The sequence below is a fragment of the Mastigoproctus giganteus genome, chromosome 14 (assembly GCF_048544385.1).
Source record: "Mastigoproctus giganteus isolate SK-2022 chromosome 14, ASM4854438v1, whole genome shotgun sequence".
Lineage (NCBI taxonomy): Eukaryota > Metazoa > Arthropoda > Arachnida > Uropygi > Thelyphonidae > Mastigoproctus > Mastigoproctus giganteus.
The window spans coordinates 70,637,757-70,665,410 of record NC_143588.1 but is presented as its reverse complement, the minus strand read 5'-3'; the positions used below and the strand labels follow the sequence as shown (position 1 = coordinate 70,665,410).

The following is a 27,654-nucleotide window of genomic DNA, read 5'->3' as shown; positions in this document are numbered from 1 at the left end:
GGGGAGAACTATACTGATTTCTGTTCCTGTTTTTATTTTGTTCATTATATTCTTATTTATTTATTTATTTATTTGCATGTTACATGATTAGTAGTGAGTCATGATGCTAATGTGCCGCTTGTACTGCCATCTTTAGTTTAATTTTCTTTGTATTTATTCTTATTTAACACAAATTCTTATTTGTGTCAGTGGTCTGGTGTTGCAGTGTGATTGCTCGGATCTATTATAGCATAATTTTTCACTGCATATGGGCCACCATTATTCAGATCTATTGCATTGGCTGATTAGTGTATTTGTCAGTTCAGTAATGTGTTGATTTGTTTAATGTTCGAAATGGCAGATTCCCTGATAATTGTATTAGTATTAGCAGGCTTTTGCTGCATTGGTGAAAAAAAAGTAGATAAGAAAATACAAATTATATGCTTTCCTCCTCACATAGGTAATTATCCAGTTGATCTTTGAATTTCTTCAAACTGTCCCAACTATCTGTGAATACAACTTATTCTAGTAATCAATGACTCGCTAGCTAAAATAAAGCCTCCTACAATCTAGTCTAAACTTCTTCCCCTGTATTTTGAAGTTATGGTGCCTAGTTCTGGAATTCTTTATAACAGTGGAAATTCCACCTTCATTCACTTTACTAATCCCTCTCAGAGCCTTATCAATGTGAATCAGGTTTCCTCTCAGGTCTTTTTCGGTGTCTTTATTGACTCTTTTCAGAAATTTTTGAATAGTGTAATAGGTGCAGTCAAGTGGTAATTACTTTGAATAAAAATAAAACCATTTGTGAGCTCTTTCACTTTGTGTTCTTTTAATTGCACCAGTCTGGGAACTTGCTATACCTTGTACATATAATGTCCCATAAGTCTGGTCCAGTAGGAAAAATTTACCTTTTAATACAAGTAGAATAATATGCAGTGACTGATATAATAATATAGTTACACTTCACAGCAAAAGGCTGAAATTATTCTTCTGTGAAAAGAATAATTTTAGAATGTGAAAAAAAATATATATATTTTTAATTTTTTTGTAAAATTCTTTTACAGGTGATATTCCGGTAGCTCAAGCAATTCTTCAACATTGTCTGGATCAAGATGCTGCTTACTCAGATGCTCGTTTGCTCTTGGCACAGATCTTACTCCATCAAGGAAATGTGCAGAGTGCCAATCAAGCTTTGGAAATGTCCCTTAGTTATAGCTTTGATGTAAGAGTGCCTGATCATCTGAATTTTTATTTTGCAATTTATAAGTGTGAATTTATTTAATGGAAACTCAGGAATCAGAAAGGAGAACATATATATTTAGGCTTTCATTGATTTTATATAGGTTAATGCAAGATGATTGACAAATTGGATTTATCAATCATCTTGTGTTACAGAAATTACTTTTACATTAAATGAACTCCATATGCCTCTTATCATTTGGTAATTTCTAGTATGCATTCTGTGAAATAGTGGAGCAGATTCAAAATTCAATCCCCTTGATTAATTTCACTATCTGTCATGAAATTACATTACAAATTTCCTTTTTAATTTTCTACTATATACGACAAAAAATATATTTTTTTCAGTTGCATGTGAGTCACAGTACACTGGTCACCAATCAGTTTTTATGGAAAAAAAGGCAAAAGCAAATAATGGTTTTAAATGATGTCCTTACATTTTTTTTTTTTTTTCCCCCTTCATTCTGACAAAGGCTGTGTTACCAGCCTTTGTCAGGATAAAGATGCTGTATATTGATAGAAATAAAATTCCCGTATGATAGAAACAAATGATATCATTAGTAATGGCAGTCTTGTTATCAAAAAATATTTTCCATGTACTATATGGCTAATTCTTGGTTATGATATGGTTAAAATCGAAGAGAAATTGAAATGCTATAGAAAATTAATGAGTGGGCACATGGAGCACTTTTTACACAAACATAGAACTTTAATGATTTTTTACAGTTATACTTCTCCAATTAAAAATTAATCAGTGTGTCAGTGTTATTATGGATATTTTAATTTAAATTTTTTTACTATATATATATATATATATATATATATTATTTTTATTTTTTTCTTGTGTTTTGTTTTTTAGTTGCCAGGATACATCTGTTAGTTGGTTAGGAGCAAATATTTTAATTATAAGTTTATAGGTGCCAGATTTTCTAAAATACTTAATTTTTGTTTCAGATTTGAAACATTTATTATTGTTTGAAATTTTAGAATCAGAACTGCTGTTTTAGTTTAAAGAAATATTTCTACAATTCTCTTCTGTGGCAGTATAATGATGCTGCTGTCTCTCTTATTTGGAATGGTCTGGGTTTGATTCCCATCACCAGTTCAGGGTGGATGGTAGGAAGAGATTTTCAAGTAGTGGCCAAGTTAGCGTTCATCAGGTGTAGGATTTTCTTACCCAGAAACTAATTTTTCATCTTATAGACCAGTAAACTGTTTTTATTATTGACTGTATACTAATCTTCATGTCATAGTTGACTTATGCTTACCTATAACTTAACACAACTCTGTGATTTTTGCCATTTTTTCTTTCTTCTTTCCAGTGATTTATTTATATACTTATTCATGATATCTTTCCAATACCAGGCCACAGAGAAAACCATGGAGAAAGCTAGCTTACTTCCTGTATGCATTCTAGACATAGTTGCTTGAAAATTGCACTAGCTGGCTTTAATTAATTTTAATTAATATATTTATTTATTCAAAAATCACATCCCACAGGAACTACAACAAAAAAGTGATTAGTTTCACTGCTAGATTCACTGTTTTCACTTCCATTCCACTGATTAAATGTATCAGAGTGAGATACTGAAGTGATAAAAGAGACGTGTCACATTGATTTTCTGAATTCATATAATGGCGGACAAAAAAACTGCATCACCTTAAAAAAAGTAACATTTGTAGTGAAACATATAAGATATTATTATAGTTACTTTATAGTTATTATAAAGTATACTCAACATGTGCTGTAATATTGTAACAGCTTGTATCTTGTACCAATATCTTAATATTGTAACAGTGATATTGTAATATTACAGCAATACTATAATATTGTAATAACAATATTGTTACAGTTTCTAGCTGTGAAATTGTATTTATCTGTTATTTATAAATTTCAGTGTATAAAAAAAAAAATGATAGCAATTTGTAAAGTTATGATATTTATATCAAGAAAGCCTAAAATAGAATTTAATTTTCCTAAAATTGCATTTGATATTACTTTTAATATTTAATGGGTAGTAGCGGAAGAGCAATTTAGATTCAAAACATGAGTTACATATTCATTTGCTTATTTGATAAGCTTGTACTTAATTATTATTCTACATTTGAGAAGGAATAATTAAGTAATAATTCACAAATGATTATCACTGATGTTTTTATGCAGATTTTCTCTTACCCATTAGGTACGTGAAAGACCTCAGTTTCATCTCATTAAAGCTCGCATATTGAAACAACAAGATCAAATTGAGGATGCAATCAAATCATTGCAAACTGGAATGATTATGGCAGGGATGAAACCATCAAGTAAATAAACTTATTATTCATCATTAGAAAAGGTCATTTAATACATCAAAGCAAAGACCTCTTATTATTATAAACATAGTGCCACTATTTATTTTATAGTAGGTATGTAATATGTAAACTATTGTCTGACCATATTTTGAATTGAATGCATATGATGACATTACGAAAATATCCTAGAAAGGGGTGGTTCTATATTTATAGAGAGAGAGAGAGAGATGGGGTTATTTGTAAATTTGACTAAAAGTTAAAAATGAATTAAAAAAAAATAATTTAGATAAAAGGATGGAGAAGGGAATAACTGAAGCGCTAAAGACAAGTGTATGATCTTCCAGAAAGTAACAATGTATCTCTCAGATATCCCTTAATAATTGTAGGGGTTGGAGAGTAACAGATTTGCTAATGAAAAATACAAGGGTGAGTCCATAACTGTTGCCTCTTAGACAACATTCTTTATAATTGAATTGGCATCACAAAGTTTTATATAATATAAACATACTAAAATAAGTTTCTGTCTATTACAGATCTGAAGTAATGAACAGTCAAACTGGTGTTCATTTCCTTCAGTTGTTGGTGATAGAGTTTCTTTTCAAGTCAGGAGGCAACTCAAATTCTGGATTCATGAAAAATTGAGGAAAGTATATCTTCAAGATTGTTGATGTATGCACAGTTCACAGATGGCTTGCACATTTTAAAGAAAGAATCATTGACGTTTATGACTAGCCAAGGAGCAGAAGGCCAAATTCTGTAGGCATTGAAGAAAACGATTTCATCCAAAAATCTTGGATTTTGGATGCAATGGTTCAGAAAGATGGAACAATAACCACATATGCAATTGTGCAAGCTCTAGGTTATTCAAAGAGAAATGTGCTAAAACCTTTTAGACACATATGATTATATGAAAATATGCTGAAAATGTATACCCAAGCTGTTAACAAGAGAAATGGAATTCTCTGGGCAAGAGACTTGCCAAAGCCCATTGTAGGAATGCAGTAATTTTCGAGGAATTTTTTTAAAGGTCTCTTAACAGGTAACGATACCTGGACCTTCCATTATGACCCTTATTGTAAACACCAGTCTATGAAGTGGCCATGTCTGTCATCTCCAATGAAGGAAAAATCTGGAATTGCTAGATCATCACAAAAAATTATGGTCATAGTGTTTTGGGAATGATAAGTTCCAATTTTGGTTGATTTTTTAGAGAAAGGGCCAACTATGAATAAGGAAAGATAATACCAACACTTGATAAGCCTAATAGGGCTATAAAAGAAAGGCGCTAACAGGAACATAAAACCATATTGCACCATGATAATTCCAGGCCACATACACACTGTTCTTATGACTCAGATGAAAATTGCAGACCTAGGGTTTTGCCTCATTCTGCACATAGTCTAGGCTTTGATCTGTCTGATATTTTTCTATTTGGACATATGAAGAGATGGAAAAAAATTTTTGAGTAATAAGGCGTAATAAAAGGGTCTATCCTTTTACCACGGTGTATATGAGTTGGAAAGAATGATGGAAAAAATGTATTAATAAAAAGGTGGATATGGATGTGTATAATTAAATATGCATTCTTTCCAGTGTTTGTTTAATGAATGATATAAATTTCAACTTTATATCTGTTGTCTACAATTTTATGGCCAAAGAGGCATTACTTATGGGGTGACTGTTGTGCTTAAAGAAATGAGAATGGTACATTTTCAGAATATTGAAAAATATAGAAATGCAAATTTTTAAACAATAGAAATAAGAACCATTCATATTAGTATTAGCAATGGCTACATGGCGCAAGGAAACCTATGGCTTATGCTGCACCAGTCAAAAAAAATAATAATAAAATAAAAAACTAAATTACAAAAAATAAATAAAATAAAATAATAAAAATAAAATAAAATAATAAGAATAAAAATAAAATGATAATAAGAGAAATAAAAAAAAAAAATAATAATTAATAAAAGAAAAGGAAATGGACAACCTATGCATTTCCCTCCTCCCGTGGGTAATTATCCAGCTGACTTTTGAATTTTCCCCAAACTGTCAGCCTTAACCACCCACGTAGGTAACTTATTCCAGTAATTTATAACTCACTGGCTAAAATAAAACTTCCTGCAATCCAGTCTAAACATCTCCCTCCTGTAAATTGAAATTATTGCCCTTATTATAGAATCATTTATAACCATGAAAATTTTGTCCTCCTTCATTTTACTTATGCCTTTCAGAATCTTGAACACTTCTATCAAGTCTCCTCTAAGGTGCCTAGTTTCCAAGCTGTGACACCCACATATTCTAAGTCTTTCCACATACAGATGCCCTTTTGCTGAGCTCACCAGGCGAGTAAAGAGTCTTTGGACTCTTTCAAGAAGCACAATGTTCTTTTTTTTTTAGGTGCATCCTCCATACTTGAACACAGTATTCCAAGTGTGGTCTAACAATAGCCTTATATAATGGGATTATGACATCCTTATCTCTACTAGCAATTGTTTGATAAATCATCGATAGGACATCATTGGCCTTCCTTGCAACCAGTCTACAATGCTCGGAGAACTTTATGTCTGACCGTATCATAATACCCAACCACTAACCACTTTAGTTCAACTCCGCCAAGTGTATAAGTTATTTTGGGGTTACTGTTCCTCGGGTGCAATACCTTACTCTTTGGTGGATTAAAGCATTGCTGCCATTTCTCTGATCATCCCTGAAGTCTATCTAGGTCATTCTGAAGAAGCTCTGCTTGGCAGCGATCATTAACTCTACCAAGCTTTACATCATCTGCAAATTTAGACATCATAACCTCTATCCCTTCATCGATGTCATTTATGAAAATCAAAAACAACAGTGGTCCTAATACTGATCCTTGGGGAACTCCACTTCTTACATCAACCCAATCTGAGGAATAACCATTTATCACAACCTTCTACTTCCTGCCCTGAAGCCATCCAGCTATCCGTCTAAGAATTTTCCCTGTGATTCCAACCTGTTCCAGCTTATAAAGTAACCGCTCCTGTGGGACTGAGCCAAATGCTTTGCTGAACTCCAAATAAACAGTGTCAAAATTATTCCCTAAGTCCAGCTCTTGAGTGACCCTGTCAAAATAGCTAACTAGATTAGATAAACATGACTTTCCCTTTACAAAACCATGCTGAGTATCCTTCAGAATTCCATTTCTATCTAAATGATCCCGAATTCCACCCTTGATCATTATCTCCATGATTTTCCCTACTACTGAAGTTAGACTAACCGGCCAGTAATTTCCCACTTCACTCTTAGAACTGCCCTTATTTATTGGAGTTACATTGGCACTTTTCCAATCCAATTAGCAATGTAAGTTATATATAAACAAAATACTGCAAGTGTTTAACTCTCTCAGTAATCAAAATAAGGCATGCCTACTTATATTTATAATCTTAATGCTAGAAACTTCATCAAAATGAGGACACTATTAATTTAATTCTCAGTCATTTTAGTATGACGAATTATTGAGTCATTAACCAAATATTTGTGCAATTGAGTAAACACTGTCGCTCTTTTTTTTTTTTTTTTTTTTTTTTTTTCCCCTCATCTTCAAATGCTACAACTCTCACTCAGAAGGAGACATGCTTTCACTAATATTTTTAAAATGTAGTAGTGAAGAAAAGTAGTTTTATTGAAATTATGAACCAAGATGTATTACAGGAAGAACTACCTTGATGAAGGTGTGATATGCCAAGCCTTGCACTTGGTCTCTGAAATAGTAAGTTTGAATTTTTTTAAATTCTAATAAAATTTACTATTAAGTTTTCACACTTAATAGTAAATTTTAGCCTGCATATGTGCTTTTCATTAGGTCTCACAATTTTTCAGCCAGACCTTTGCTACAGGTAAGTAAATTTATGAAATAGTTGTTTGTGCAGGAAAGCAGTGCAGTTTGTGTTTAATAGAACAGGAAACTGATCAGCAAAACTGTAGAGTAAAAATGAAACCGCAGTAAAGCAAAATTGCAGTTGGTACCATTATCATGCTTATGATAATAGGGTCTTGTGTAATTATAGACAATAACATCCTTGATTATATTCAGTTTGATAAATGTGTCAACTTATGGTATCATGATGCTTCAGTTTTCATTCTGTATGGTTAAGTTCCAACGTACTGTAATATAGCTGTTTTTCAATTTACAAAAATTGACAAGTGGCTACCTTCCTTGTTTTGTAGCACAATCTCACTAAAATGGAGATGACAACTGGTGTAAGGGAGAATTGAAATGGTGCTCACAGGGAGATTAGATGAGTTCCATTATCCATTTTTTTTGCTTATTGCTGGAATGAAGTAGCCACAACAATTTTTGGCCCTCCAGAGTAGAATTTCTTTCATTTCTAAACTCCTTGTATTGTGTGAGTGGTCTTTTGAAGATATGATGGGCCTCACATGTAGACCTACGATCCCTTCCATTTGAGGATATAACTTAAGAATGATTTCACAAATTGGTTTGCTAGAGTTTACACCATACCAAATCTAATGTTAAGCTTCAGATAGTATCTGGGGCTAGCTAAAAAGGTGAGTAAAATGAAAATGGGAATTTTTTTTTTCTATTAATAACTCAGTAACTGGTACTTTATTTTAAAAAAAAAAAATTCCAGTACAATTTAGGCAATTATTCCATTTGTACACTGGGTTTTTATACCTTTCTCATAAGTCTTTTATTTGCTGTTAGCAGTCTGTTTGGAATCCATTTGTGTGATATCAGCATTCTACTAGATCATTTTTAAACCTTGCAAAACATGAAAATTATAAAATAATCGTATAGGCAGACCCAAAACTGAAATCCAGTTTCTTTGGCTGCACCAAGTATCATATGCATCTGTCCTGATAACTCTGTTGTATATTGTTTCCATATGCCGAAGAAACACACTCCACTCTTAGAAACAACACTTTATTACACTATCTTGGACTTGCTCATCACTGAAAATGCCATAATATCTGTGATACTACTGTTCTGCAACATCTCCATGCATATAGGATATCCCTTTCAACTTTGAACTGAATCATGAAAAGCAGAATTGAACACTCAACTGCTGACTGATTAAAATTTATAAAGCTTGCAGATTTATTTCATATATATGCATTTAACTTATTTCTGATCTCACTGAAGTCTGTTTTCATCCATTTTCTAAACTCCACTCTGGCAATAGTCTTAATTTTTCACATATTGTACAATAAACTTTTGTTTATCTGGCTCCATCAGGCTCTAAACAGGGCAGAAAAGATGAAAAATCTGGATATAGGAGAAGTTACATTTACCTATAGCCTGATACTATCTGTGGATTAACCCCAACTTACAATCAACCAAAAATTAATTATTAATTCTTCAAATAATAAAATTCCATTTAAACACTGTATTATGATTGAAAAACTCCTTGCATTCTCTGTTAGGATTGGAGCAGAGATCAGAGTGCCTTCTGAAAGTTTGAGCTTTATATTCATATAAAACCAAGTTCAAGTTTTTTGGCTATAGTTTGCATAGCCTTTGCCATTTATCTAATGTCTCTTTAGTATCAGAGACAATAAACCTCATTGTCTTGTTTCTGTGCCTTAATATCATAGATTCTACAGATGCACACCCAGGAAGGGTGGCTGCTGAATTTCATTCACCTCCAAAGTCACTTTGAGCAAAATGATAAAACAAAACTATTGAGTAATTTTCTCTGGGTCAAAGCAGCTCTCAGATCCTCAGTCCCCACCCTCAAAAATTTTTTCAGATGTGCTACTGGATTGTGCATTCTTTTAAAGGAGTTTGAAAACCATTATGAAAGAATGCAGTGGTTGCATTCTCTCAGGCGTTTTCTTGTTGTATACCTTTTTCAAATAGCTTAATTGCTGTATCTCTAATTTTTAGATTACTGTTAGCAGGGATGCATTTATAAATTTGGGACGAACCAGATAAAATATCTGTATACAGGTTTTGTAGAGGAAGTGTGAGAAAATTTAAAATGATACTCAAAACAGTTGTTATTTAAGAAAGGCTTTTGTTTCCTCCCCAAAATGTAATGTAATTAATGCAACAGAATCTGGGCTGGAAATTGTCACAGACCCTACCAAATTACAGGCCCTAGACTGTCTTACTGTCTAGAGCCTGTAATTTGTCTTATTGTCTAGGCATAAATTCATCTCTGATCATTACAGCTACACGTTTCATATTCGTAGTAGATGGGATACACATTATGGCACATAAACAAATATTTCACTAGTAAAAATAATACTTTGTGTAACGGACTGCTGATTACCGTGATGTGTAAACGCCTGTGAGAATACAACCACTGCATTCTTTCATAATGGTTTTCAAACTCCTTTAATAGTACTGAGGCTGTGTGAGCAGTGCTGTTGGCCACTTAGGAAACAACAATAACATTAAACTAATGAGATTTGCATTGAATAACATAATAATAATATTTAAACATTGATAGATTTTCTGTTCATATCTAGATTAAAAACGGATTAATATTGCATAAAAACCATTTATTGGACAGTCGGATGTATGAAAGTTTATTGTATTACAAAAAAACTGGAACGCTTCTAATTGTTTTGTAGAGAACTTTCTGTTCTCAGTAATTCAAGTTGTCACATGATGTTTCTGCATATTAATTATACCGGACTGTTCTTTTGGCATGTTACATGAAAAGATATTGTTATGGGTTATTGAAAATCATCAAAATTGGACCATAAGAACCTGAGATAGCACCTAAACTTTCAAAAAAATAGATGGTTATGCTCATTTCCATACCATAGCTCACTTTACTGTCCTACATGACAATATAGCAGGTTTGCCATTTGTCATTCATTTAAGTTTGAGTTTGAATCCCATCAGAGCTGTGAGAATTCTTAAATTCCATTTCAGTCATGGTGGTACTTATGAGTGGTTAATCTCAGATAGAGAAGTAGGATTTAACCATGAGTTATTCTGGATTTTGCAGCCTGCACAACATGCAAACCAGACGTGAATACATGTTTATACAACTATAATGGTTAATACAAATATGACAGATAATATAGAAATTTGTGCAATGTGATCAGAGTAATTGATGTGTCAAGAAAATCCTCCAAAAATAACAACCCAAGATGGGAAGCTTTCTTCCACTTGAGTTCTCCCATCACTCCAACTTGTTTCAGTACTTATTAATGGATACCCTAAATTCAAAAGGTTAATGGCATGTCAGTGGGTACACAGAAAATTTAGTTGCTGCAGACTAATCAGACATGGCTGAAATTGTACATATCTTGAGGAAATTGGCATGACACAAATGTCAGTTACATGAGACCAAAAAAATAATTAAATCATTTGCTAATGCACAGTCATCATTTTCATTAATGCAGATTCTCGGAGATGATCCTAATAAAACAGAACTGTTTACCTAGCTAAACTGTATAGGTATATATCATAAAATTTAACACCTATTACAATAAAGTTAATATTTTGTACTAACTATTTGAAAGACACAATATGGCCCTGGGAGCCTATGTGTCGTAAAACACCATCGCAGCAGCAGCAACAACAACAACCAAAAAAGAAACTCAAGTTGGCACTATGGCATATGCAATCTTGCTTACCTCTGGTTTATGAATAATGGTGCTGCCAGTCACTTCTGATAATGCAACCTACAGTTACTTCTCTACATAATTCCTGTTAATTGTATGTATGTATCCTGAGGAAATTGGCATAACACAAATGCCAGTTTCATGAGACCAAAAAAGAAACTCAAGTTCACACCATGGCATATGTGATCTTGCTTGCCTATGTTTATAAATATTGGTGCTGCCACTTCTGATGATACATATAGAGAAGTGACTACAGTCACTTCTCTATATAGTCCCTGTTAATTGTATCTATGTATGTATGTAATTATAACTACCTTGAGGAAATTGCCATAACACAGATATCAGTTCCATGAGACTAAAAAGGAAACTCAAGTTGGCGCTATGGCATATTTAGCAGGAGGAGAAATTGTTGAAGTTAAACATAAGAAAGGCACCTGGGGTGGATGGGATCTATCCAGTTATATTAAAGGAGGTGGCAAAGCAACTAAGCAAACCCTTAGCCATAATTATGAGAGCATCTAGACAAGACTGCAGCAATAATTCAGACACAGCATGGGGTTGTTAAGGGAAAGTCTTGTCTGACAAATTTCATAGGATATTATGATGTGATTACAAAGGAACTGGATGCAAAAAATAATTTTGATCTCATATATTTGGATTTTAGGAAAGCTTTTGACACTGTTGTGCATGGAAGACTATTGGACAAATTGGAGCAGAATGGTATTAAGGGTAGGTTGCTACAATGGATAAAAGGATGGTTGAGTGAGAGAAGACAAGAGGGTGGTAATTAATGGGTGCGGCTCTTCGTGGACTAATGTTATTAGTGGAGTCCCACAGGGTTCAGTGTTGGGTCCTCTGTTGTAATAGTAGTAGTAGTAGTAGTGGCATGTGATGCAAGAAAGCAGGTGTATGAGCTTATGCAGCATCAGCCAAAAAAAAAAAAATCACACCATTCCCCTCCAAATGCCTGTCCAGTTCCTCCTTAAATTTATTCAACCTATCAACTTCCACAACGACAGATGGAAGTTTGTTCCAGCAATTAACCACCCGCTGGCTAAAGGCAAATTTCTGCACATCTATTCTACATCTGTCTTTTCTTAATTTGAATTTATGCCCCCTTAGGTTCGTAATCTGAACAAGTGGAAGGATCCCATTAGAATTCAGCATGCTCAACCCTATCAAGGCCTTATACACTTCAATCAGATCACTGCGCAGGTGCCTAGTCTCCAGCCACTGCAATTTGCAGAACTTAAGCCTCTCTTGGTAAGAGGATCCCTTCATTCCCCTCACCAATCTGTTGCCCTTCTCTGTACACACTCAAGTAAATCTACACCTCTGTTGTTTTGTATATTTATCAATGATATTGATGAAGGTATATCAGGCTTAGTGTCGAAGTTTGCAGATGATACAAAGGTTGGCAGGGTTGTTAATGACAGTAATGGCAGTGTGCTACTGCAACAGGATCTAGATAATTTGGGCAGATAGGCTAAGAAGTGGCAACTGAAGTTTAAACTTGACAAATGCAAAGTACTGCATATGGGTAGAAGTAACCCCAGAGAAATGTACCAACTGTGTGGTACTACACTTAAGGTGGTAGAAAATGAAAAAGACCTGGGAGTAATTGTGTAGTCAGATATGAAGTTTTCTAAGCAATGCAGACAGGCTGCCAGGGCAGGTCATGGGGTTTTGTCAATGATATATAGGAATTTTGCTAGCAGGGAAAAGGAAGTGATTGTTCCTCTGTATAAGGCAATGGTCATGCCATGCCTTGAGTACTGTGTACAGGTCTGGAGTTCTCATTTTAGGAACGATGTAGATTTGCTTGAGAGTATACAGAGAAGGGCAACAAGATTGGTGAGGGGAATGAATGGATCCTCTTACCAAGAGAGGCTTAAGTTCTGCAAATTGCAGTGGCTGGAGACTAGGCACCTGCGTGGTGATTGATTGAGGTATATAAGGCCTTGAATGGGTTGAGCACGCTGAATTCTGATGGGATCCTTCCACTTGTTCAGATTGCGAACCTAAGGGAGCATAAATTCAAATTAAGAAAAGACAGATGTAGAAAAGATATGCGGAAATTTGCTTTTAGCCAGTGTGTGGTTAATTGCTGGAACAAACTTCCATCTGTCGTTGTGGAAGTTGATAGGTTAAATAAATTTAAGGAGGTACTGGACAGGCATTTGGAGGGAATGGTGTGATTTTTTTTTTTTTTTTTTTTTGTGGCTGATGCTGCATAAGCTCATACACTTGCTTTCTTGCATCACATGCCACTATTACTATTACTATTACATAATCTCTGTTAATTGCTGCTAATTAGCAGCAGTTAACAGGGATTATGTAAAGTGACTGTAGTTTGTATCTTGAATTTTACTTGGTGTGTGATGTATATAGGTCAGTGGTACAGACTTGCAGCATTTCATGTGAAAGTCTCCCATTTGACTTACTGATTTGATTTTCATTTTTAGGATATTGGATTTTCAGTTGTTATGTATATAACTGTGCAGTGTGTTTTTTTTTTAATAAAATATGTTTTTATTTTCACTGAAGATATAGGAACACAACCAAGATGGTCTCTATTTTGTTACCTTATTTGAACTCGAAATCTTTTCTTCAGAACTGAATATGCTTGTTTCACTGTAATCATTCATTTTAATCATAAATGTTAACTACCTGAAATCTTTGAACTCTTAAATTTATGAACTGAAAGCAGTGGTTCTGGCAGAACCATTGCATTTGGTAATAATCTTTGTCCAATAGTATTTTACTGGAGTTTAATTGTATTTTATGAACAAAATGAAAAACTCAAAAGCTGTTTGGTAATCAATTCCAAATACATGGGATGAAATGCAGACATATATCCCATCGTAAATATGGGATATATGTCTAGTATCAAGTGATATGTGTTTTTATATATATATATATATATATAGGGTCTGCAGATCTCAGTAGTTTGGGAGCCGCTATTCTAGATTATTCTGTGAAAGTGACATTTTGTTCTCGAAATAAAGATTATGATAAATTCTATCAAACAGAAGGTGAACTGACTGTTTGTAAGGATGTCGATGGTCTAATGGCAGCAATGAACATGAGGCACATTCCTGGAGAATAGTGACTATTTATAGACACTTTTAAGCATCTATAAATAGTCACCATTGCTGCCAAGGCTGTGTGTTAACCTTAAGGCTGTGTACTTTCAATATCTGGTGTATGCTATCCACAAAAAATAAACATACACAAACATGGAGAACATCCTCTTAGATGTACACTATCAGAAGTATGGGTGGCAGATATGTGGTGATTTAAAGGTAATTGCCATTTTATTAAGACTTTTATTTTAAAATGTTGCTTTCTCTGCAAGTGGGATAGTTGTGCCAAGGATATGAACTACAAGAAGAGAAGTTGGCCTCAATGAAAATCAGTAATGCCTGGAATGAAGAATGTAGCATTTGAACCTCTGGCAGATCCAAATAAGGTTTAGCTTCCACCACTCCACATCAAACTGGGGCTCACAAAACATTTCGCAAAGGCTTTGGAAGTGAACAGTCCTGTATTCATATATTTGCAAGAGAAATTCCCAAGACTTAGTACAAATAAGATTAAGGCAGGCATTTTCACTTGTCCACAAATAAGGCAACTTTTCAAAGACGAACAATTGAAATGTGTCCTTAGTGATAGGGAGAAATCAGTGTGGAAAGCCTTTTGAAATGTTTCGACTGGTTTTCTAGGCTAGGAAATGTTAAAGCCGGAAACTACAGGCAGCTTGTGGAAGATCTCATTACTTCTTACGAAAAATTGGGGTGCAACATGTCACTGAAGATGCATTTCTTGCACTCACACCTGGATTTCTTCCCATCAAACTGGTGCCGTCAGTGATGAATATGGATGAGTGCTTCCATCAAGACATCGCAGCGATGGAACAAAGATACAAAAGCAAATGGAGTGCCGCTATGTTAGCCGATTATTGTTGGATGGTGCAAAGGGATGTTCCTGAAGCTGAATACAAGCAAAAGGCAAAAATGTCCCATGTTTGATACAGGTATGTTCATAGCTATGTCTTACTGCCATATAAATAAAAAATACCTTGTATAAATATCCTCTTGTTTGGCTCTTGTTTTTGAAAAAACAAGAGCCAATCTGTCATTTTAAGCACTATTTCCGTGTTTAACACCCCAAAATCTCTAAAGTAGACTTTCATGCCCATAACAAGATATGAACCAAAATTTGTTGTTCAGTGTTATCAGAAAGTTCCTCATTTGCTGAATTTATTATTTAAACTTTTTCCCTTTACACTGTTGATAGAGAAAAGAGCTTCTTAGAAATGTCCTGAGCAGCTTAATATGCCGTGGTTTCAGGTGAATTTCTTAACTGGATCCATATTATTCCCAGCTATTGAATCTCTAAGCTTTTTGAAATTTTTTAGAATGCATTTCAAAGCTTAAATTACGTGGTATAAAAGTCAAGTATCTGCTATTATTATTTCAGCTAATAATTGCAGGAAATTAAAATTTTCCTCTATATGCAAATAGAATTTATCATTTCATTTCCACAAATAAGATATATCTTATTTGTGTTATGACATTTATTTGTGTAAAGTTAATTTTCTCTAAATGTTAGGTGCCCAGAAAAGAATAAAAGATGATGTCAGTGTCAATGATAAGGTATCACTCTACTTGGAACTTGTTGATTCACATCGTAGGATTGACCAGCAGGTAAGTTATGTTATAATGAGATCATATAACTTTTTTAACTTATCTTCATTCAACGAGCAACAAATGTTTAATGCTATCTGAAGGTGTTTTGATAACATGTTCAGATAACTTCAAATATTTTTGATAAAATTTAGGGTTTTCAGAGATATTCTAGTTTTCTAGATTTCTGGAAATTGCATCTTTTTATAATTTTATGGGAAATTTACTTTTCTTCCAAATTTCAATCAAGTTTGTGTTATGATTTGTGCGTTACATTCTTCAAATGTGGAAATTTATGAATATGGACTTTTATGTATGAATAATATATCCAAAATATTAATATTTTGGATATATTATTTGCATAATTAATATTTTAATTATGAAATATTAATAATAATTGATATGGACTTTTTAACCAAAACATTAATAATAATAAACTAGAGAGCCCCATCCCCTGCTCCCTTTGCTCGCCAACCCCCACACATGGTTTTCTACGTCATATGTAGAGGTATGATGGAGTAAGTCAAATTTTTTCTACCTAAAAGGCACACCTGTTGAAATGCACTGATCGATATCTAATCTAATATATAAAAGAAAATATAAAGTGTAAGAAAAAACTATAAAAGGTAAAATTTTGTGAATGTTAAGTAAATGAAAGTTATTATTAATTGCATATTCTATCTTAGCCTCTTCACTGGACAGACTGATGGCTATGCAGGCCCTCAGAGGCCTGCATAGCCATCAGTCTTTCTATACTAAAATATTTTTTTAGTAATAGCTATACTGACTCTACCCTTTGAAAAGCCTTTAATTGTACTAAATTTGGATTTCTATTATACAGTAAAAGCTGTTGTAGTACTGGAATATTATATTACTTAAAACTGTTTCATTACATTTTTATCCCATGAGCAATATTATCTCCTTAGCATGAAGCAGCTAAAATAATGCAGGATGCAATTAATGAATTCCAAGGTACCCCCGAAGAAGTAAGGATTACAGTTGCAAATGCTGATCTCTCATTGGCTAGAGGCGATATTGAGCAGGCTTTAAGTGTGTTACGGAATGTAGGACCTGAACAAGCATATTATTTACAAGCTAGGGAAAAAATGGCTGAGATTTATTTAAATCATCGAAAAGACAGACGATTATTTGCAAGCTGTTACAGGTAATGAAATAATATATTTTCAAATGAGCATATGTAAATTGTAATAAGCTGATCTCTCTCTCTCTCTCTCTCTCTCTCTCTCTCTCTCTCTCTCTCTCTCTCTCTCTTTCTCTAATTTGGAAATAAATTTGCTTATTTATTTCCAAATGTTATTTATTAATAACATTTCCTTTATCTTAATTTTTTGACTTTTTGAAAGGTATCAGTTAATAAACATAATCATTTCATTTATGTATGGAATTAATAATAATATGAGTTTTACTAAAATATTAGCATTAGCCATTAGTAGAGACATACAATGCAAGAAAGCAATCTTATGCAGCATCAGTCAAAAAAAAAAACGCTCCCATTTCACCCCTCCATTCGTTCCAAATACCGGTCCAACTCAGCCTTAAATTTATTTAGGCTATCAACTTCCATAACAAAAGATGGAAGTCTGTTCCACAAATCAGCTACCCGCTTGCTAGAGACAAACTTCCGCACATCTATCCTTTTATTTTATTTTATTTTTTTATGGAAACCCCAAACACGAGAGGTATTAGAACCTATAGTACTTAGTACCATTCTTGGGTTGGGAGCTGAGAAGACAAAAGGAGATATTTGTTGACATTGGACTTGAACAACTGTCTTTTCTCAATTTGAATTTATACCCTCTCAGGTGATTATTCTGAGCAAGAGGAAGAATCCCATGACCATTGAGCATGCTCAAACCATTCAAGCCTTTATACACCTCAATCAGATTACCTTGCAGGTGCCTAGTCTCCAGACACTGTAATCTGCAAAGCTTAAGCCTTTCTTCATAAGAGCAACTCTTCATTCCATTCACTAATCTTGTTGCCCTTTTCTGTACTCGTTCGAACAGCTCTACACCCTTCTTAAAATGAGGCCTCCAGACTTGTATACAGTACTCAAGGTGTGGCCTGACCATTACCTTATACAAGGGGATAATCACCTCCTTATCCCTGCTAGAAAAATTCCTGTATATCATTGACAAGACACAATGAGTTACTCTTGCAGACTGTCTGCACTGCTCAGAAAACTTCATATCTGCCTGCAAAATTACCCCCAGGCCCTTTTCATTCTCTACCACTGTCAGCCTAGTACCACAGAGTTGATATACTACTCTGGAGTTACTGCTTCCCATATATAGTACTTTACATCTGTCAATGTTAAACTTCATTTGCCACCTCTCAGCCCATCTGCTCAACTTTTCTAGATCCTTAACAACCCTGCCAACCTTCATGTTGTCTCCAAACTTGGACATTAAGCCTGATATACCATCATCAATGTCATTTATAAATACAGAAAACAACAATGGACCCAACACTGGGTCCATTGTTCTTAACATTAGTCCATGAAGAGCAGTGTCCATTGATTACCACTCTCTGTCTTCTCCCACTCAATGCTGTCTGAAGGTTTTTGCCTCCAATGCCACACTGCTCTAATTTGTGCAGCAGTCTTCCATGTGCAACAGTATCAAAAGCCTTTCTAAGATCCAAATATATGATGTCAAAGTTATTCCCTGCATCCAGTTCCTTTGTGACCACATCATAGTATCCAATAAAATTGGTCAGACAAGATTTCCCCTTAACAAAATCATGCTGTGTCCGAGTTATAACTGAAGTCTTGTCTATATGATCCTGCAGTGCTTCTTTAACCAGTGCCTCCATTAATTTTCCTGGAACAGAAGTTAAACTAACAGGTCTGTAATTACTTGTGTTCCCCTTTGATCCTCCTTTGTGAATTGGGGTCACATTTGCACATCTCCAGTCCAAGGAAGCTCTCGTGATTATGGGTTTGCTTACTTCCTTTGCTGCCTCCTTTAATATAACTGGAAAGATCCCATCCACCCCGGGTGCCTTTTTTATGTTTATCTTCAACAATTTCTCCTCCACTTTGCTCTCAGTTATTACAAAATCATGTAGCTCACTGCCAGAGTTTAATTCACCTCTGGCATTCTCCTCCCTGAATAACTCCTCATGTAAATGTAAATGCAAAATACTCATTTAGTTTGTTAGCCACCTGAGTAGGATCATCAACAGTTGAACCATCAATATCCAGTGAACTAATCTCATTCATCCCTTTCCTTCTAGAGTTTACATAGGTAAAGAATTCTTTGCTGTTTTTCTTTGCATCCTTTGCCAAAGATTTCTCAATAATCTGCCTTTGCCTGCCTAACCTCCTTTGTGACTTGGTTATAGACCAGCCTATATCTCTATATCTATCATAGGCTTCCATGTCACCCATTAATTTATATGTATCCCATGCATTTATCTTCTCTGCCATATGTCTCATTAGTTCATCTGACATCCATTTAGGCCTAAATCTTGAACAATATTTCTTTGTTGGTATGAAAAGCCTAGTAGCTTCCAAGATTACCGTATAGAATTAAATTCTGTCTCAGACCATCGTAGTCACCTTTACGAAAGCAAAAACCCTTCCCTTTACCTTTGATGATAGTTACCTCTGAGTAAATCCCACTTGAGCACACTGTGATCACTGCCACCTAGTGGTTCCTTTATCTGCAGATTCTTGATGCATGAAGAATCATTACTGATAATCAGATCAAGAGTATTACTCCCTCTAGTTGCCTCCCGAATATGCTGCTGTAGAAAATAATCGTCCAGTAAATCCACAAAAGCCTTGCTAGTGTGTAAGTGACCAACCCACAAATTCCAGTCAATATCTGGGAAATTAAAATTCCCCATTATAAGACACTCTAATTTACTGACCCACTCTATATCTCTGCACAATTGTTCATTATACTCATCAGATTCATTAGGCCTATAACACACACCTACTCTCATTTTTCCTTTCCCAGTGCTTATGTCACACCAAACAGACTCAAAATTGCATTGTCCACTAACATCAATTGGATGCACTTCCTTAGATTTTATGTGTTTCTTAACTAACAGCATAACCCCTCCTCCCTTCCTATCCTGTCTATCCTTTCTGTACACATTGTACTCCCCAAATTCCAGTTCTGCACTGCTTATGTCTGTGTGACACCATGTCTCTGATATCCCAACAATATCTGCCTTTGATGTCTTGACTAGCACTTCAAGCTCATCGAATTTATTGACTATACTCCTAGCATTGGTGTACATTCAAGTATACATGCACTTGTTTCTATTTTTAGTTACCCTAACACAGCCCATGTATTTACTTGTTCCACTATGACTCCCAGCAGTCCATTGCCTTGCTTTTCAGGCTGCTGCTCAATTGCAATTCAATAGAAGTAGTGCGAGAATCACTTTTACCTCTGCCAGCGGCTACTGTTAATCTATTAGTCCATGTATTTCCCAAGCTAGCAGTTTTCCGACCCACCTAACTCTGCCTCAATAGCATCAGCAAATATTCTTGCACACTTTCTATTTAAGTGTATCCCATCCCTGTAGAAGCAGTCTCTCCTGTTAAAAAGAACAGACCAGGCTGAGAAAAATTCTACCCCCTTTAGCCTTGCACAATTTCTCCAGGGCTGAATTGATCGACAAGGCTCCCATCATTTACTCCCTCCTATCATGTCTGGGCAGAATTGTAGACACTTTCAAATTCAACCCTAGCTCACGGCTTTTTTCAGCATTATCTTGTACTTGTTAAGTAATTCTGCCGGTCTCCTACTCTTAATATCATTAGTGCCAACGTGTACAACAATATCACCCTTTGTGCTCTTAAAGGATGATATCTGCCCTACAATGTCATCAACCTTTGCCCCTGACAGACAATAAGCTTATTCAAGCTTATATGATTTACGAGATTTACATTAACAGAGAATGCTAGGCAGGATTGATTCTCCTTACTGTTATTCTCCATCAGACTGTGGCATGGTAAACATTAATTGGGTGACATCTAAACCTTCAAAGAGTGAGTACCCAATAGCTCGAACTTTGAATAAGCTTTAGTCAAAGTCTCTTCTATGCAACATGGAAAAATTTCAGGCTCTTGGTCAATGACACAAATGATAAAATGCAGTGCAATAAAATACAATATTACATTTTTTAATATTTTTTTGTTTCCTAGCATAATATTTTTATATAATGTTCTGGCACTTTCATAATATTTGTTTGAACACACAGGCCTTAGCCTCATATACCCATTAAAATAGGTATAATGATTCCATAATTTTCTTTTAATTTCTTCTATAATTAAATTTTAACCTAAATTATGCCTACAAGTATAATTTTTTGCTATATTTAAAATTATCCCTTAGTGTCATTATTGATTATATACTTAATTTTAGTTAGTGACATTCTACTGAAATAAATAGCCATAAAACCATCTCAGTCATTGTTATTTGTTTTATGCCCATTGATTGGATGACATAAAACAGAAAAAAATAATAGCAATGGTTAATTATAATTATTTATTCTTACAGAGAAGTTGTAGAGAAGTTTCCAACTCCTCAGTCCTACTTATTGCTTGGAGATGCTTATATGAATATACAGGAAGTAAGTTAATAAGGTGTTAATTTATTGCTTTTTTATTGTGAAATAATTGCATTCTTTTTGATATCGTGTAAGTTTAACTTTTAAGTTCAGTAGTAGATAAAGTTAAAACTGCTTAATTGCTGTAATGTTTTGTTAGTTTTTTTTTTTTTTTTTGTTAGTTTAATTAGTTCTTACCTTAATAATGGTTGTCACAAGATCCATGTCTAATACTTCATTCGAGGATATCATGCCTCAGGTGGAAATGGCTGTAGATGATTCCTGCAATCACAAGTTCATCACTTGCATAGTGTGCATATGTGTGCCATGCATTCAAAGGTAAAGTTAGTTGATAATCATAGCTCAACTGATGATTCTTTTCTTTGTTCATTTCAGATGACAACCAGTATTGTCATCTTAAACAAAACTATTCACTGAATGCCCTTTTACTTTGGGGAAACCTGCTTACTTGGTTTGGTGTATGTTAATGAAATCTTCCATACAAAATATTGAGTCTTAATCAGGTTCAAGCTTTCCTTTGTCAAAATAGTTACTTGAAGTTTTCCATGTGGTGAGAATTATGCACATGAGATTACCAGCAGTTTGATTTTTTTTACAATGAGAACATTATATGAAGAATATACGGAATCCACTACTTCTTTTATATTGTTTTTTTGGATGTAGCAAGGAAGTAAATTCACAGTGAGAGCTCATAATTTCATTAATTCACATTAGAAGGAGAGCAAAGAACCTACATCAATCCTTATACAGGGAAACATGTGGGGGGGGGATGTGGTTTTTATTTGAGTGGCAGGTTGATGAAGGGTCACTCGCTCTCAGTGGAGCTTCTGTGTGGATGGTTAGGTTTCATTCAACTCATGGAGAGATCATTGGCAGTTCTCATTGCAAACATTTGATGAGAGAGATTGAACTTGGAATGTAATATCAGGGTGAAGAGGTTGAAGACATGTACTCCGAAATTGAAAGTCTTCTAGATGAGCAGAAATCCCACTACACTATTATTATGGAGGACTTCAATGCTAAGGTTGGAAAAAGACAAAATAGCATAGAAAGGGGAACTATAGGAAATTTTGGAATTGGTGAAAGAAATGAAAGAGGTGAAGACTTGTGGAATTTGCAGAATCTCAAGGATTGTCAATAATGAACACTTTTTTCAAGAAAAGGGTGAACAGAAAGTGGACATGGAAGAGTCCAAATGGATTAACAACTAATGAAATTGACTTCATCCTCACTAACAGAAGATATATCGTGAATGGTGTTACCGTCCTGCATAAGGTAAATGGAAGTGATCACAGAATGGTAAGATGTACACTTGATATAGATGAAGGAAAGGAAAGGAAAAAACTGACTCGAGTAAATAATACAAAGGTCTTTGAGATAACAGAAGAGGAGAAAAAGCAATATGTACTGGAACTTAAGAACAAGTTTGAGCTTCTGCAGACTGTTCAGGACCAAGATATCGACGAGGAATATTACAACTTTCTGAGGGCGCCTCCGTAGCCAGGTGGGAAGGAGCAGCAGTGCGTAGCACATGCTTCTTGATTAGACTGGGGTTCAAGCCCATCACCACCAAATATGGAGGTTGCAGAAAGGTCAGGGAATGACCACCGCATATCCCGGAGCAATATGTCCTTAGTTGCTAATGCTCCTTAAAAAAAAAAAAAAAAAAAAAAAAAAAAAAACCCAAACAACTTTCTGAAAGTGATAAAGCCCAAGAAACCTACAGGGAAAAAGAAATCAAAAGAAGAAAAAATTAGTCAAGAAACACTTGTTATGATGAACCGAAGGTGACAAATGAAGAGCAAGATAAACACTGACAAGGAGAAAATTGAGTATACTGAGTTATGCAAAGCCATTAGAAAGAGGCTCGGAGAGGACATAAGAAGATTTAACACAAGAAAAGTAGAACAAGCATTAAGGGAAAACAAAGGACTTAAATAAGCAGCCATGAGCAGTAATACAGAAAGAAAATTATACTGAAACTGAAGAATAGTGATGGTGCACTTATAAATAGCAGAGAAGGCATAATTCAAATAGCAGAAGACTACTATAGAGAATTATACAAGGTGCGAGGGAATGATGCCAGCAGTGGGGAAGATGGATCTCAAATTAGCAACACATACAGCATACCTGATATTCTTCCTGATGAGGTAGAACAGGTGTTGAAGAAAATGAAGAATCAGAAAGCCCCGGGGGAAGATGAAGTTACTGTAGAGTTTTTAAAATTGGGAGGAAGAGACATAACACAAAAACTGGTAAGGCTCTTCACAAAATGCAATAGAAAAGGTGTGACACCTAAGCAGTGGAATAATGCAATCATAGTTTTGCTGCATAAGAAAGGAGTTAAATCAGAAATTGGAAATTATAGACCATAGCTTGTTATCCCACATAGACCAATTAGCTTGTTATCCCACATCTTAGTTGTTCACAAGGGTCATTACTAACAGATTAGAAAGAATACATGATGAGAATCGCCGACCGGGCTAGCCGGGTGGGTTAAGCGCCTGCCTGGCAACCCAAAGGTTGTGGGTTTGAATCCCGCCTCGGGCTTGGATCAAAGCACTGCAAAAAACCTTGGGAGGTGCACTATGGCCACAGAAGCCGATGCGGCAATAACTACCAAAAAAAAAAAAAAAATGAATAAAAAACACCATTATACCTGGCATTTGTGGATTATGAAAAGGCATTTGACTCCATACAGCGTAAGGCAATGTTTTGGACACTGGAAGGACAAGGCATAGATACCCCATATATTATGATTTTGAAGAAAATATATGAGAATGCTACCTCCTTTATTAGACTAGGAAATTTAAAATCGAGAAAAGAGACACAATATCTCCGAAGCTGTTTACTGCTGCCCTTGAGAAAGCTTTTCGAAGATTAGACTGGTCGCAGAAAGGAGTCAATGTGAATGGAGAGTACCTAAACCATTTACGATTTGCAGATGAAATTGTGGTCATAAGCCACGATCCCAAAGAATTAGAGGAAAATCTTAATCAGTTATGCACAGTTAGTAAGGATTTTGGACTAAAGATTAATATGACTAAAATAAAAGTAATGATGAACAAGTATGCCACAGAAAGGGTCATAATGATTGAGGGAGCAGTAATCAAAAAGGTGGAGTCATATACTTATCTGGGACAAGTTATTAGCTGTAATAATGATAAATGGCTAGAAGTCAAGAGAAGAATAAATTTTGGATGGATAGCATTCAGGAAATATAGTCACATACTCATATAGTAACAGTCTGCTGACAAGGCTACTGGGAGTCAGAAGTGTTCAAAGCCACTAAGTGGACTTTATTATTTATTGATTTGAAATTATTGTTTTTCTAAAACTTTTGATTTAAATTTTGTAGTGTGGCATTATTTTGTGATTTTCTGATTGATCTGGTGTATTTGTTCTTTACTCGGCTTGTAATTGCATAAAGGTATCCGTAAGGATATCAAATCCATGTGTTACAAATTGCAGCTTCGCTGAACGAGAAGTTTTTTTAGCCTTATTTAGTCGCTTTATTGACCAATTGTTACATCAAATTATTTTCTATAAGTAGCTTATAGACCTAGTCAGGATCCTTAGTTTATTCTCAATTGAGACAGCGAGATTTGGAAGTTAATTAATACTTAAGTGTCTGTAGATTTACCATTCGTAACTTGCCGCCATTGTTATACGACACAACGTTATATCCCGAACTAGATAGCGTAAGCTTAGTATAGTGCAGTATATAATATAATATTGTCAATTAATCAGTAAAATCTATTAATTTTGTTAAACTTCACTGTCAATTAAATTGTTGAAGATAAACACAAGAAAGGCACGTGGGGTGGATGGGATCTATCCAGTTATATTAAAGGAGGCAGCAAAGGAAGTAAGCAAACCCTTAGCCATAATTATGAGAGCTTCCTTGGACTCAGGGGAGGTTATGTTATGTTATGTTTGTTTTTTAGGAGCATTAGCAACTAAGGCCATATTGCTCCGGAATATATGGTGCTCATTCCCTGACCTTTCCACATCCACATCGAGCCCATCACGGGCTCGATCCCCGGTATAATCGAAAAGCGTGTGCTACGCACTGCTGCTCCTTCCCACCTCGCTACGGAGGCGCCTACTCAGGGGAGGTACCCATAGACTTGAGATGTGCAAATGTGACCCCAATTCACAAAGGAGGATCAAAGGCTGACACAAGTAATTATAGACCTGTGAGTTTAACTTCTGTTCCAGGAAAATTAATGAAGGCACTGGTTAAAGAAGCACTGCAAGATCATCTAGACAAGACTCGGACACAGCGTGGTTTGTTAAGGGAAAGTCTTGCCTGACCAATTTGATTGGTTACTATGATACAGTCACAAAAGAACTGGATGCAGGGAATAACTTTGATATTATATATTTGGACCTTAGAAAGGCTTTTGATACTGTTGCACATGGAAGACTGCTGCACAAATTGGAGCAGTGTGGCATTGGAGGCAAATTGCTGCTATGGATAAAGGGATGGTTGAGGAGGAGAAGACAGAGAGTGGTAATCAATGGACACTGCTCATCGGGGACTAATGTTATTAGTGGAGTCCCTCAGGGTTCAGTGTTGAGTCCATAATTGTTTTCTGTATTTATAAATGATATTGATGATGGTATATCAAACTTAATGTCCAAGTTTGCAGCCAATACAAAGGTTGGCAAGGTTGTTAAGGACACTACTGATGCTATGCTGCTGCAACAGGATCTGGAAAGGTTGAGCTGATGGGCTGAGAGGTGGCAAATGAAGTTTAACATTGACAAATGTAAAATACTACATATGGGAAACAGCAACCCCAGAGCAACGTATCAACTCTTTGGTACTACACCAACAGTGGTAGAGAATGAAAAGCACCTGGTGGTAATTGTGCAGGCAGATATGAAGTTCTCTGAGCAGTGCAGACGTAGCTGCAAGAGTAGCTCATGGTGTCTTGTCAATGATATACAGGAATTTTTCTAGCAGGGATAAGGAGGTGATTATTCCCTTGTATAAGGCAATCAGGCCACACCTTGAGTACTGTATATAGGTGTGGAGGTCTCATTTCAAGAAGGATGTAGAGCTGCTGGAATGAGTACACAGAAGGGCAACAAGATTGTGAATGGAACAAAGGGTTGCTCTTAGAAAGAAAGGCTGAAGTTTTTCAATTTACAGTGTCTGGAGACTAGGCACCAGCGAGGTGATCTGATAGAGGTGTATAAAGCCTTGAATGGTTTGAGCATGCTCAATGCCGATGGGATTCTTTCTCTTGTTCAGAATAATCACCTGAGAGGGCATAAATTCAAATTGAGGAAAGACAGATGTAGAATAGATGTGTGGAAATTTGCCTTTAGCCAGCGGGTAGTTGGTTGGTGGAACAAACTTCCATCCCTTGTTGTGGAAGTTGATAGTCTAAATAAATTTAAGGCTCGGCTGGGCAGGTATTTCGAATGAACGGAGGGGTGAAAATTTTTTTTTTTTTTTTTGGCTGATGCTGCATAAGCTTGCATCATATGCCTCTACTAATGCTAATACTGAAGAGCAATATCCCAGTTTGTCGCACTCACCAAAAGAATGGAAGAGAAGCTGAGAACTACACAGTGAAGAATGGAATGAATTATATTAGGAATCAGACTGTTAGATAAGAAGAGAAATACATGGATTAGGCAGCAAACTCAAGTAAAGGACATTCTTATCAAAACTAAAGAACTTAAATGGTCTTGGGCAGGACACATAGCTCGAAGACATGATGACAGATCGACTAAGAAAATAACAGAATGGTACCCAAGAGGAGCTACAAGAAAATCTGGAAGACAACGGCGGAGATGGATAGATGAAGTTTATGAGTTTGTGCTTAGTAAATGGATGGCCATTTCACAAAACAGAAGGAACTGGAAAGTTGCTGGAGAGGCCTTCATCTTGCAGTAGATTGAAAATGGCTGATGGTGATGGTGATCCATCAAGAAATGAACTGTTCCAATACTTTATGCACTGCAGTGGATATTTTGATTGGTGACCTTGTGGCTCCTTTTTGGTTCAATTCACAAAATTTGCCTTTCTTGACTGCACAGCATGTGGCATGGTGCATATAGTAATAGGAGAGGAGACTGTGAGAAAAAAAAAAGAAGAAAATAAAAGAAAGCTCAACTGATAATTCTTTTGTTTGTTCTCAATGTATGACGTGTGTCAATCTCAAATTAAAATTTTCTTTGTGTACTACTAGATAAATTTGAATCACTGAAGTCAGGAGTGCATCACCTGACCTCCCAGGTGATGCAC

At 35.3% G+C, this 27,654-nt stretch overlaps 1 protein-coding gene across 2 annotated transcripts in view; it reads left to right on the top strand.

The window, feature by feature from the left end:
• LOC150075219 (tetratricopeptide repeat protein 21B-like) overlaps positions 1–27,654 on the top strand; it is a 272,286-nt gene that overhangs the window by 98,630 nt on the left and 146,002 nt on the right. For both annotated transcript variants that reach the window (XM_090389257.1, XM_090389256.1), the window contains exons 15-19: positions 1,047–1,204; positions 3,405–3,525; positions 15,706–15,800; positions 16,706–16,944; positions 21,320–21,392. In XM_090389257.1, the coding sequence (XP_090245383.1) occupies positions 1,047–1,204; positions 3,405–3,525; positions 15,706–15,800; positions 16,706–16,944; positions 21,320–21,392 (686 nt within the window). The remainder of the gene's footprint in view (positions 1–1,046; positions 1,205–3,404; positions 3,526–15,705; positions 15,801–16,705; positions 16,945–21,319; positions 21,393–27,654) is intronic.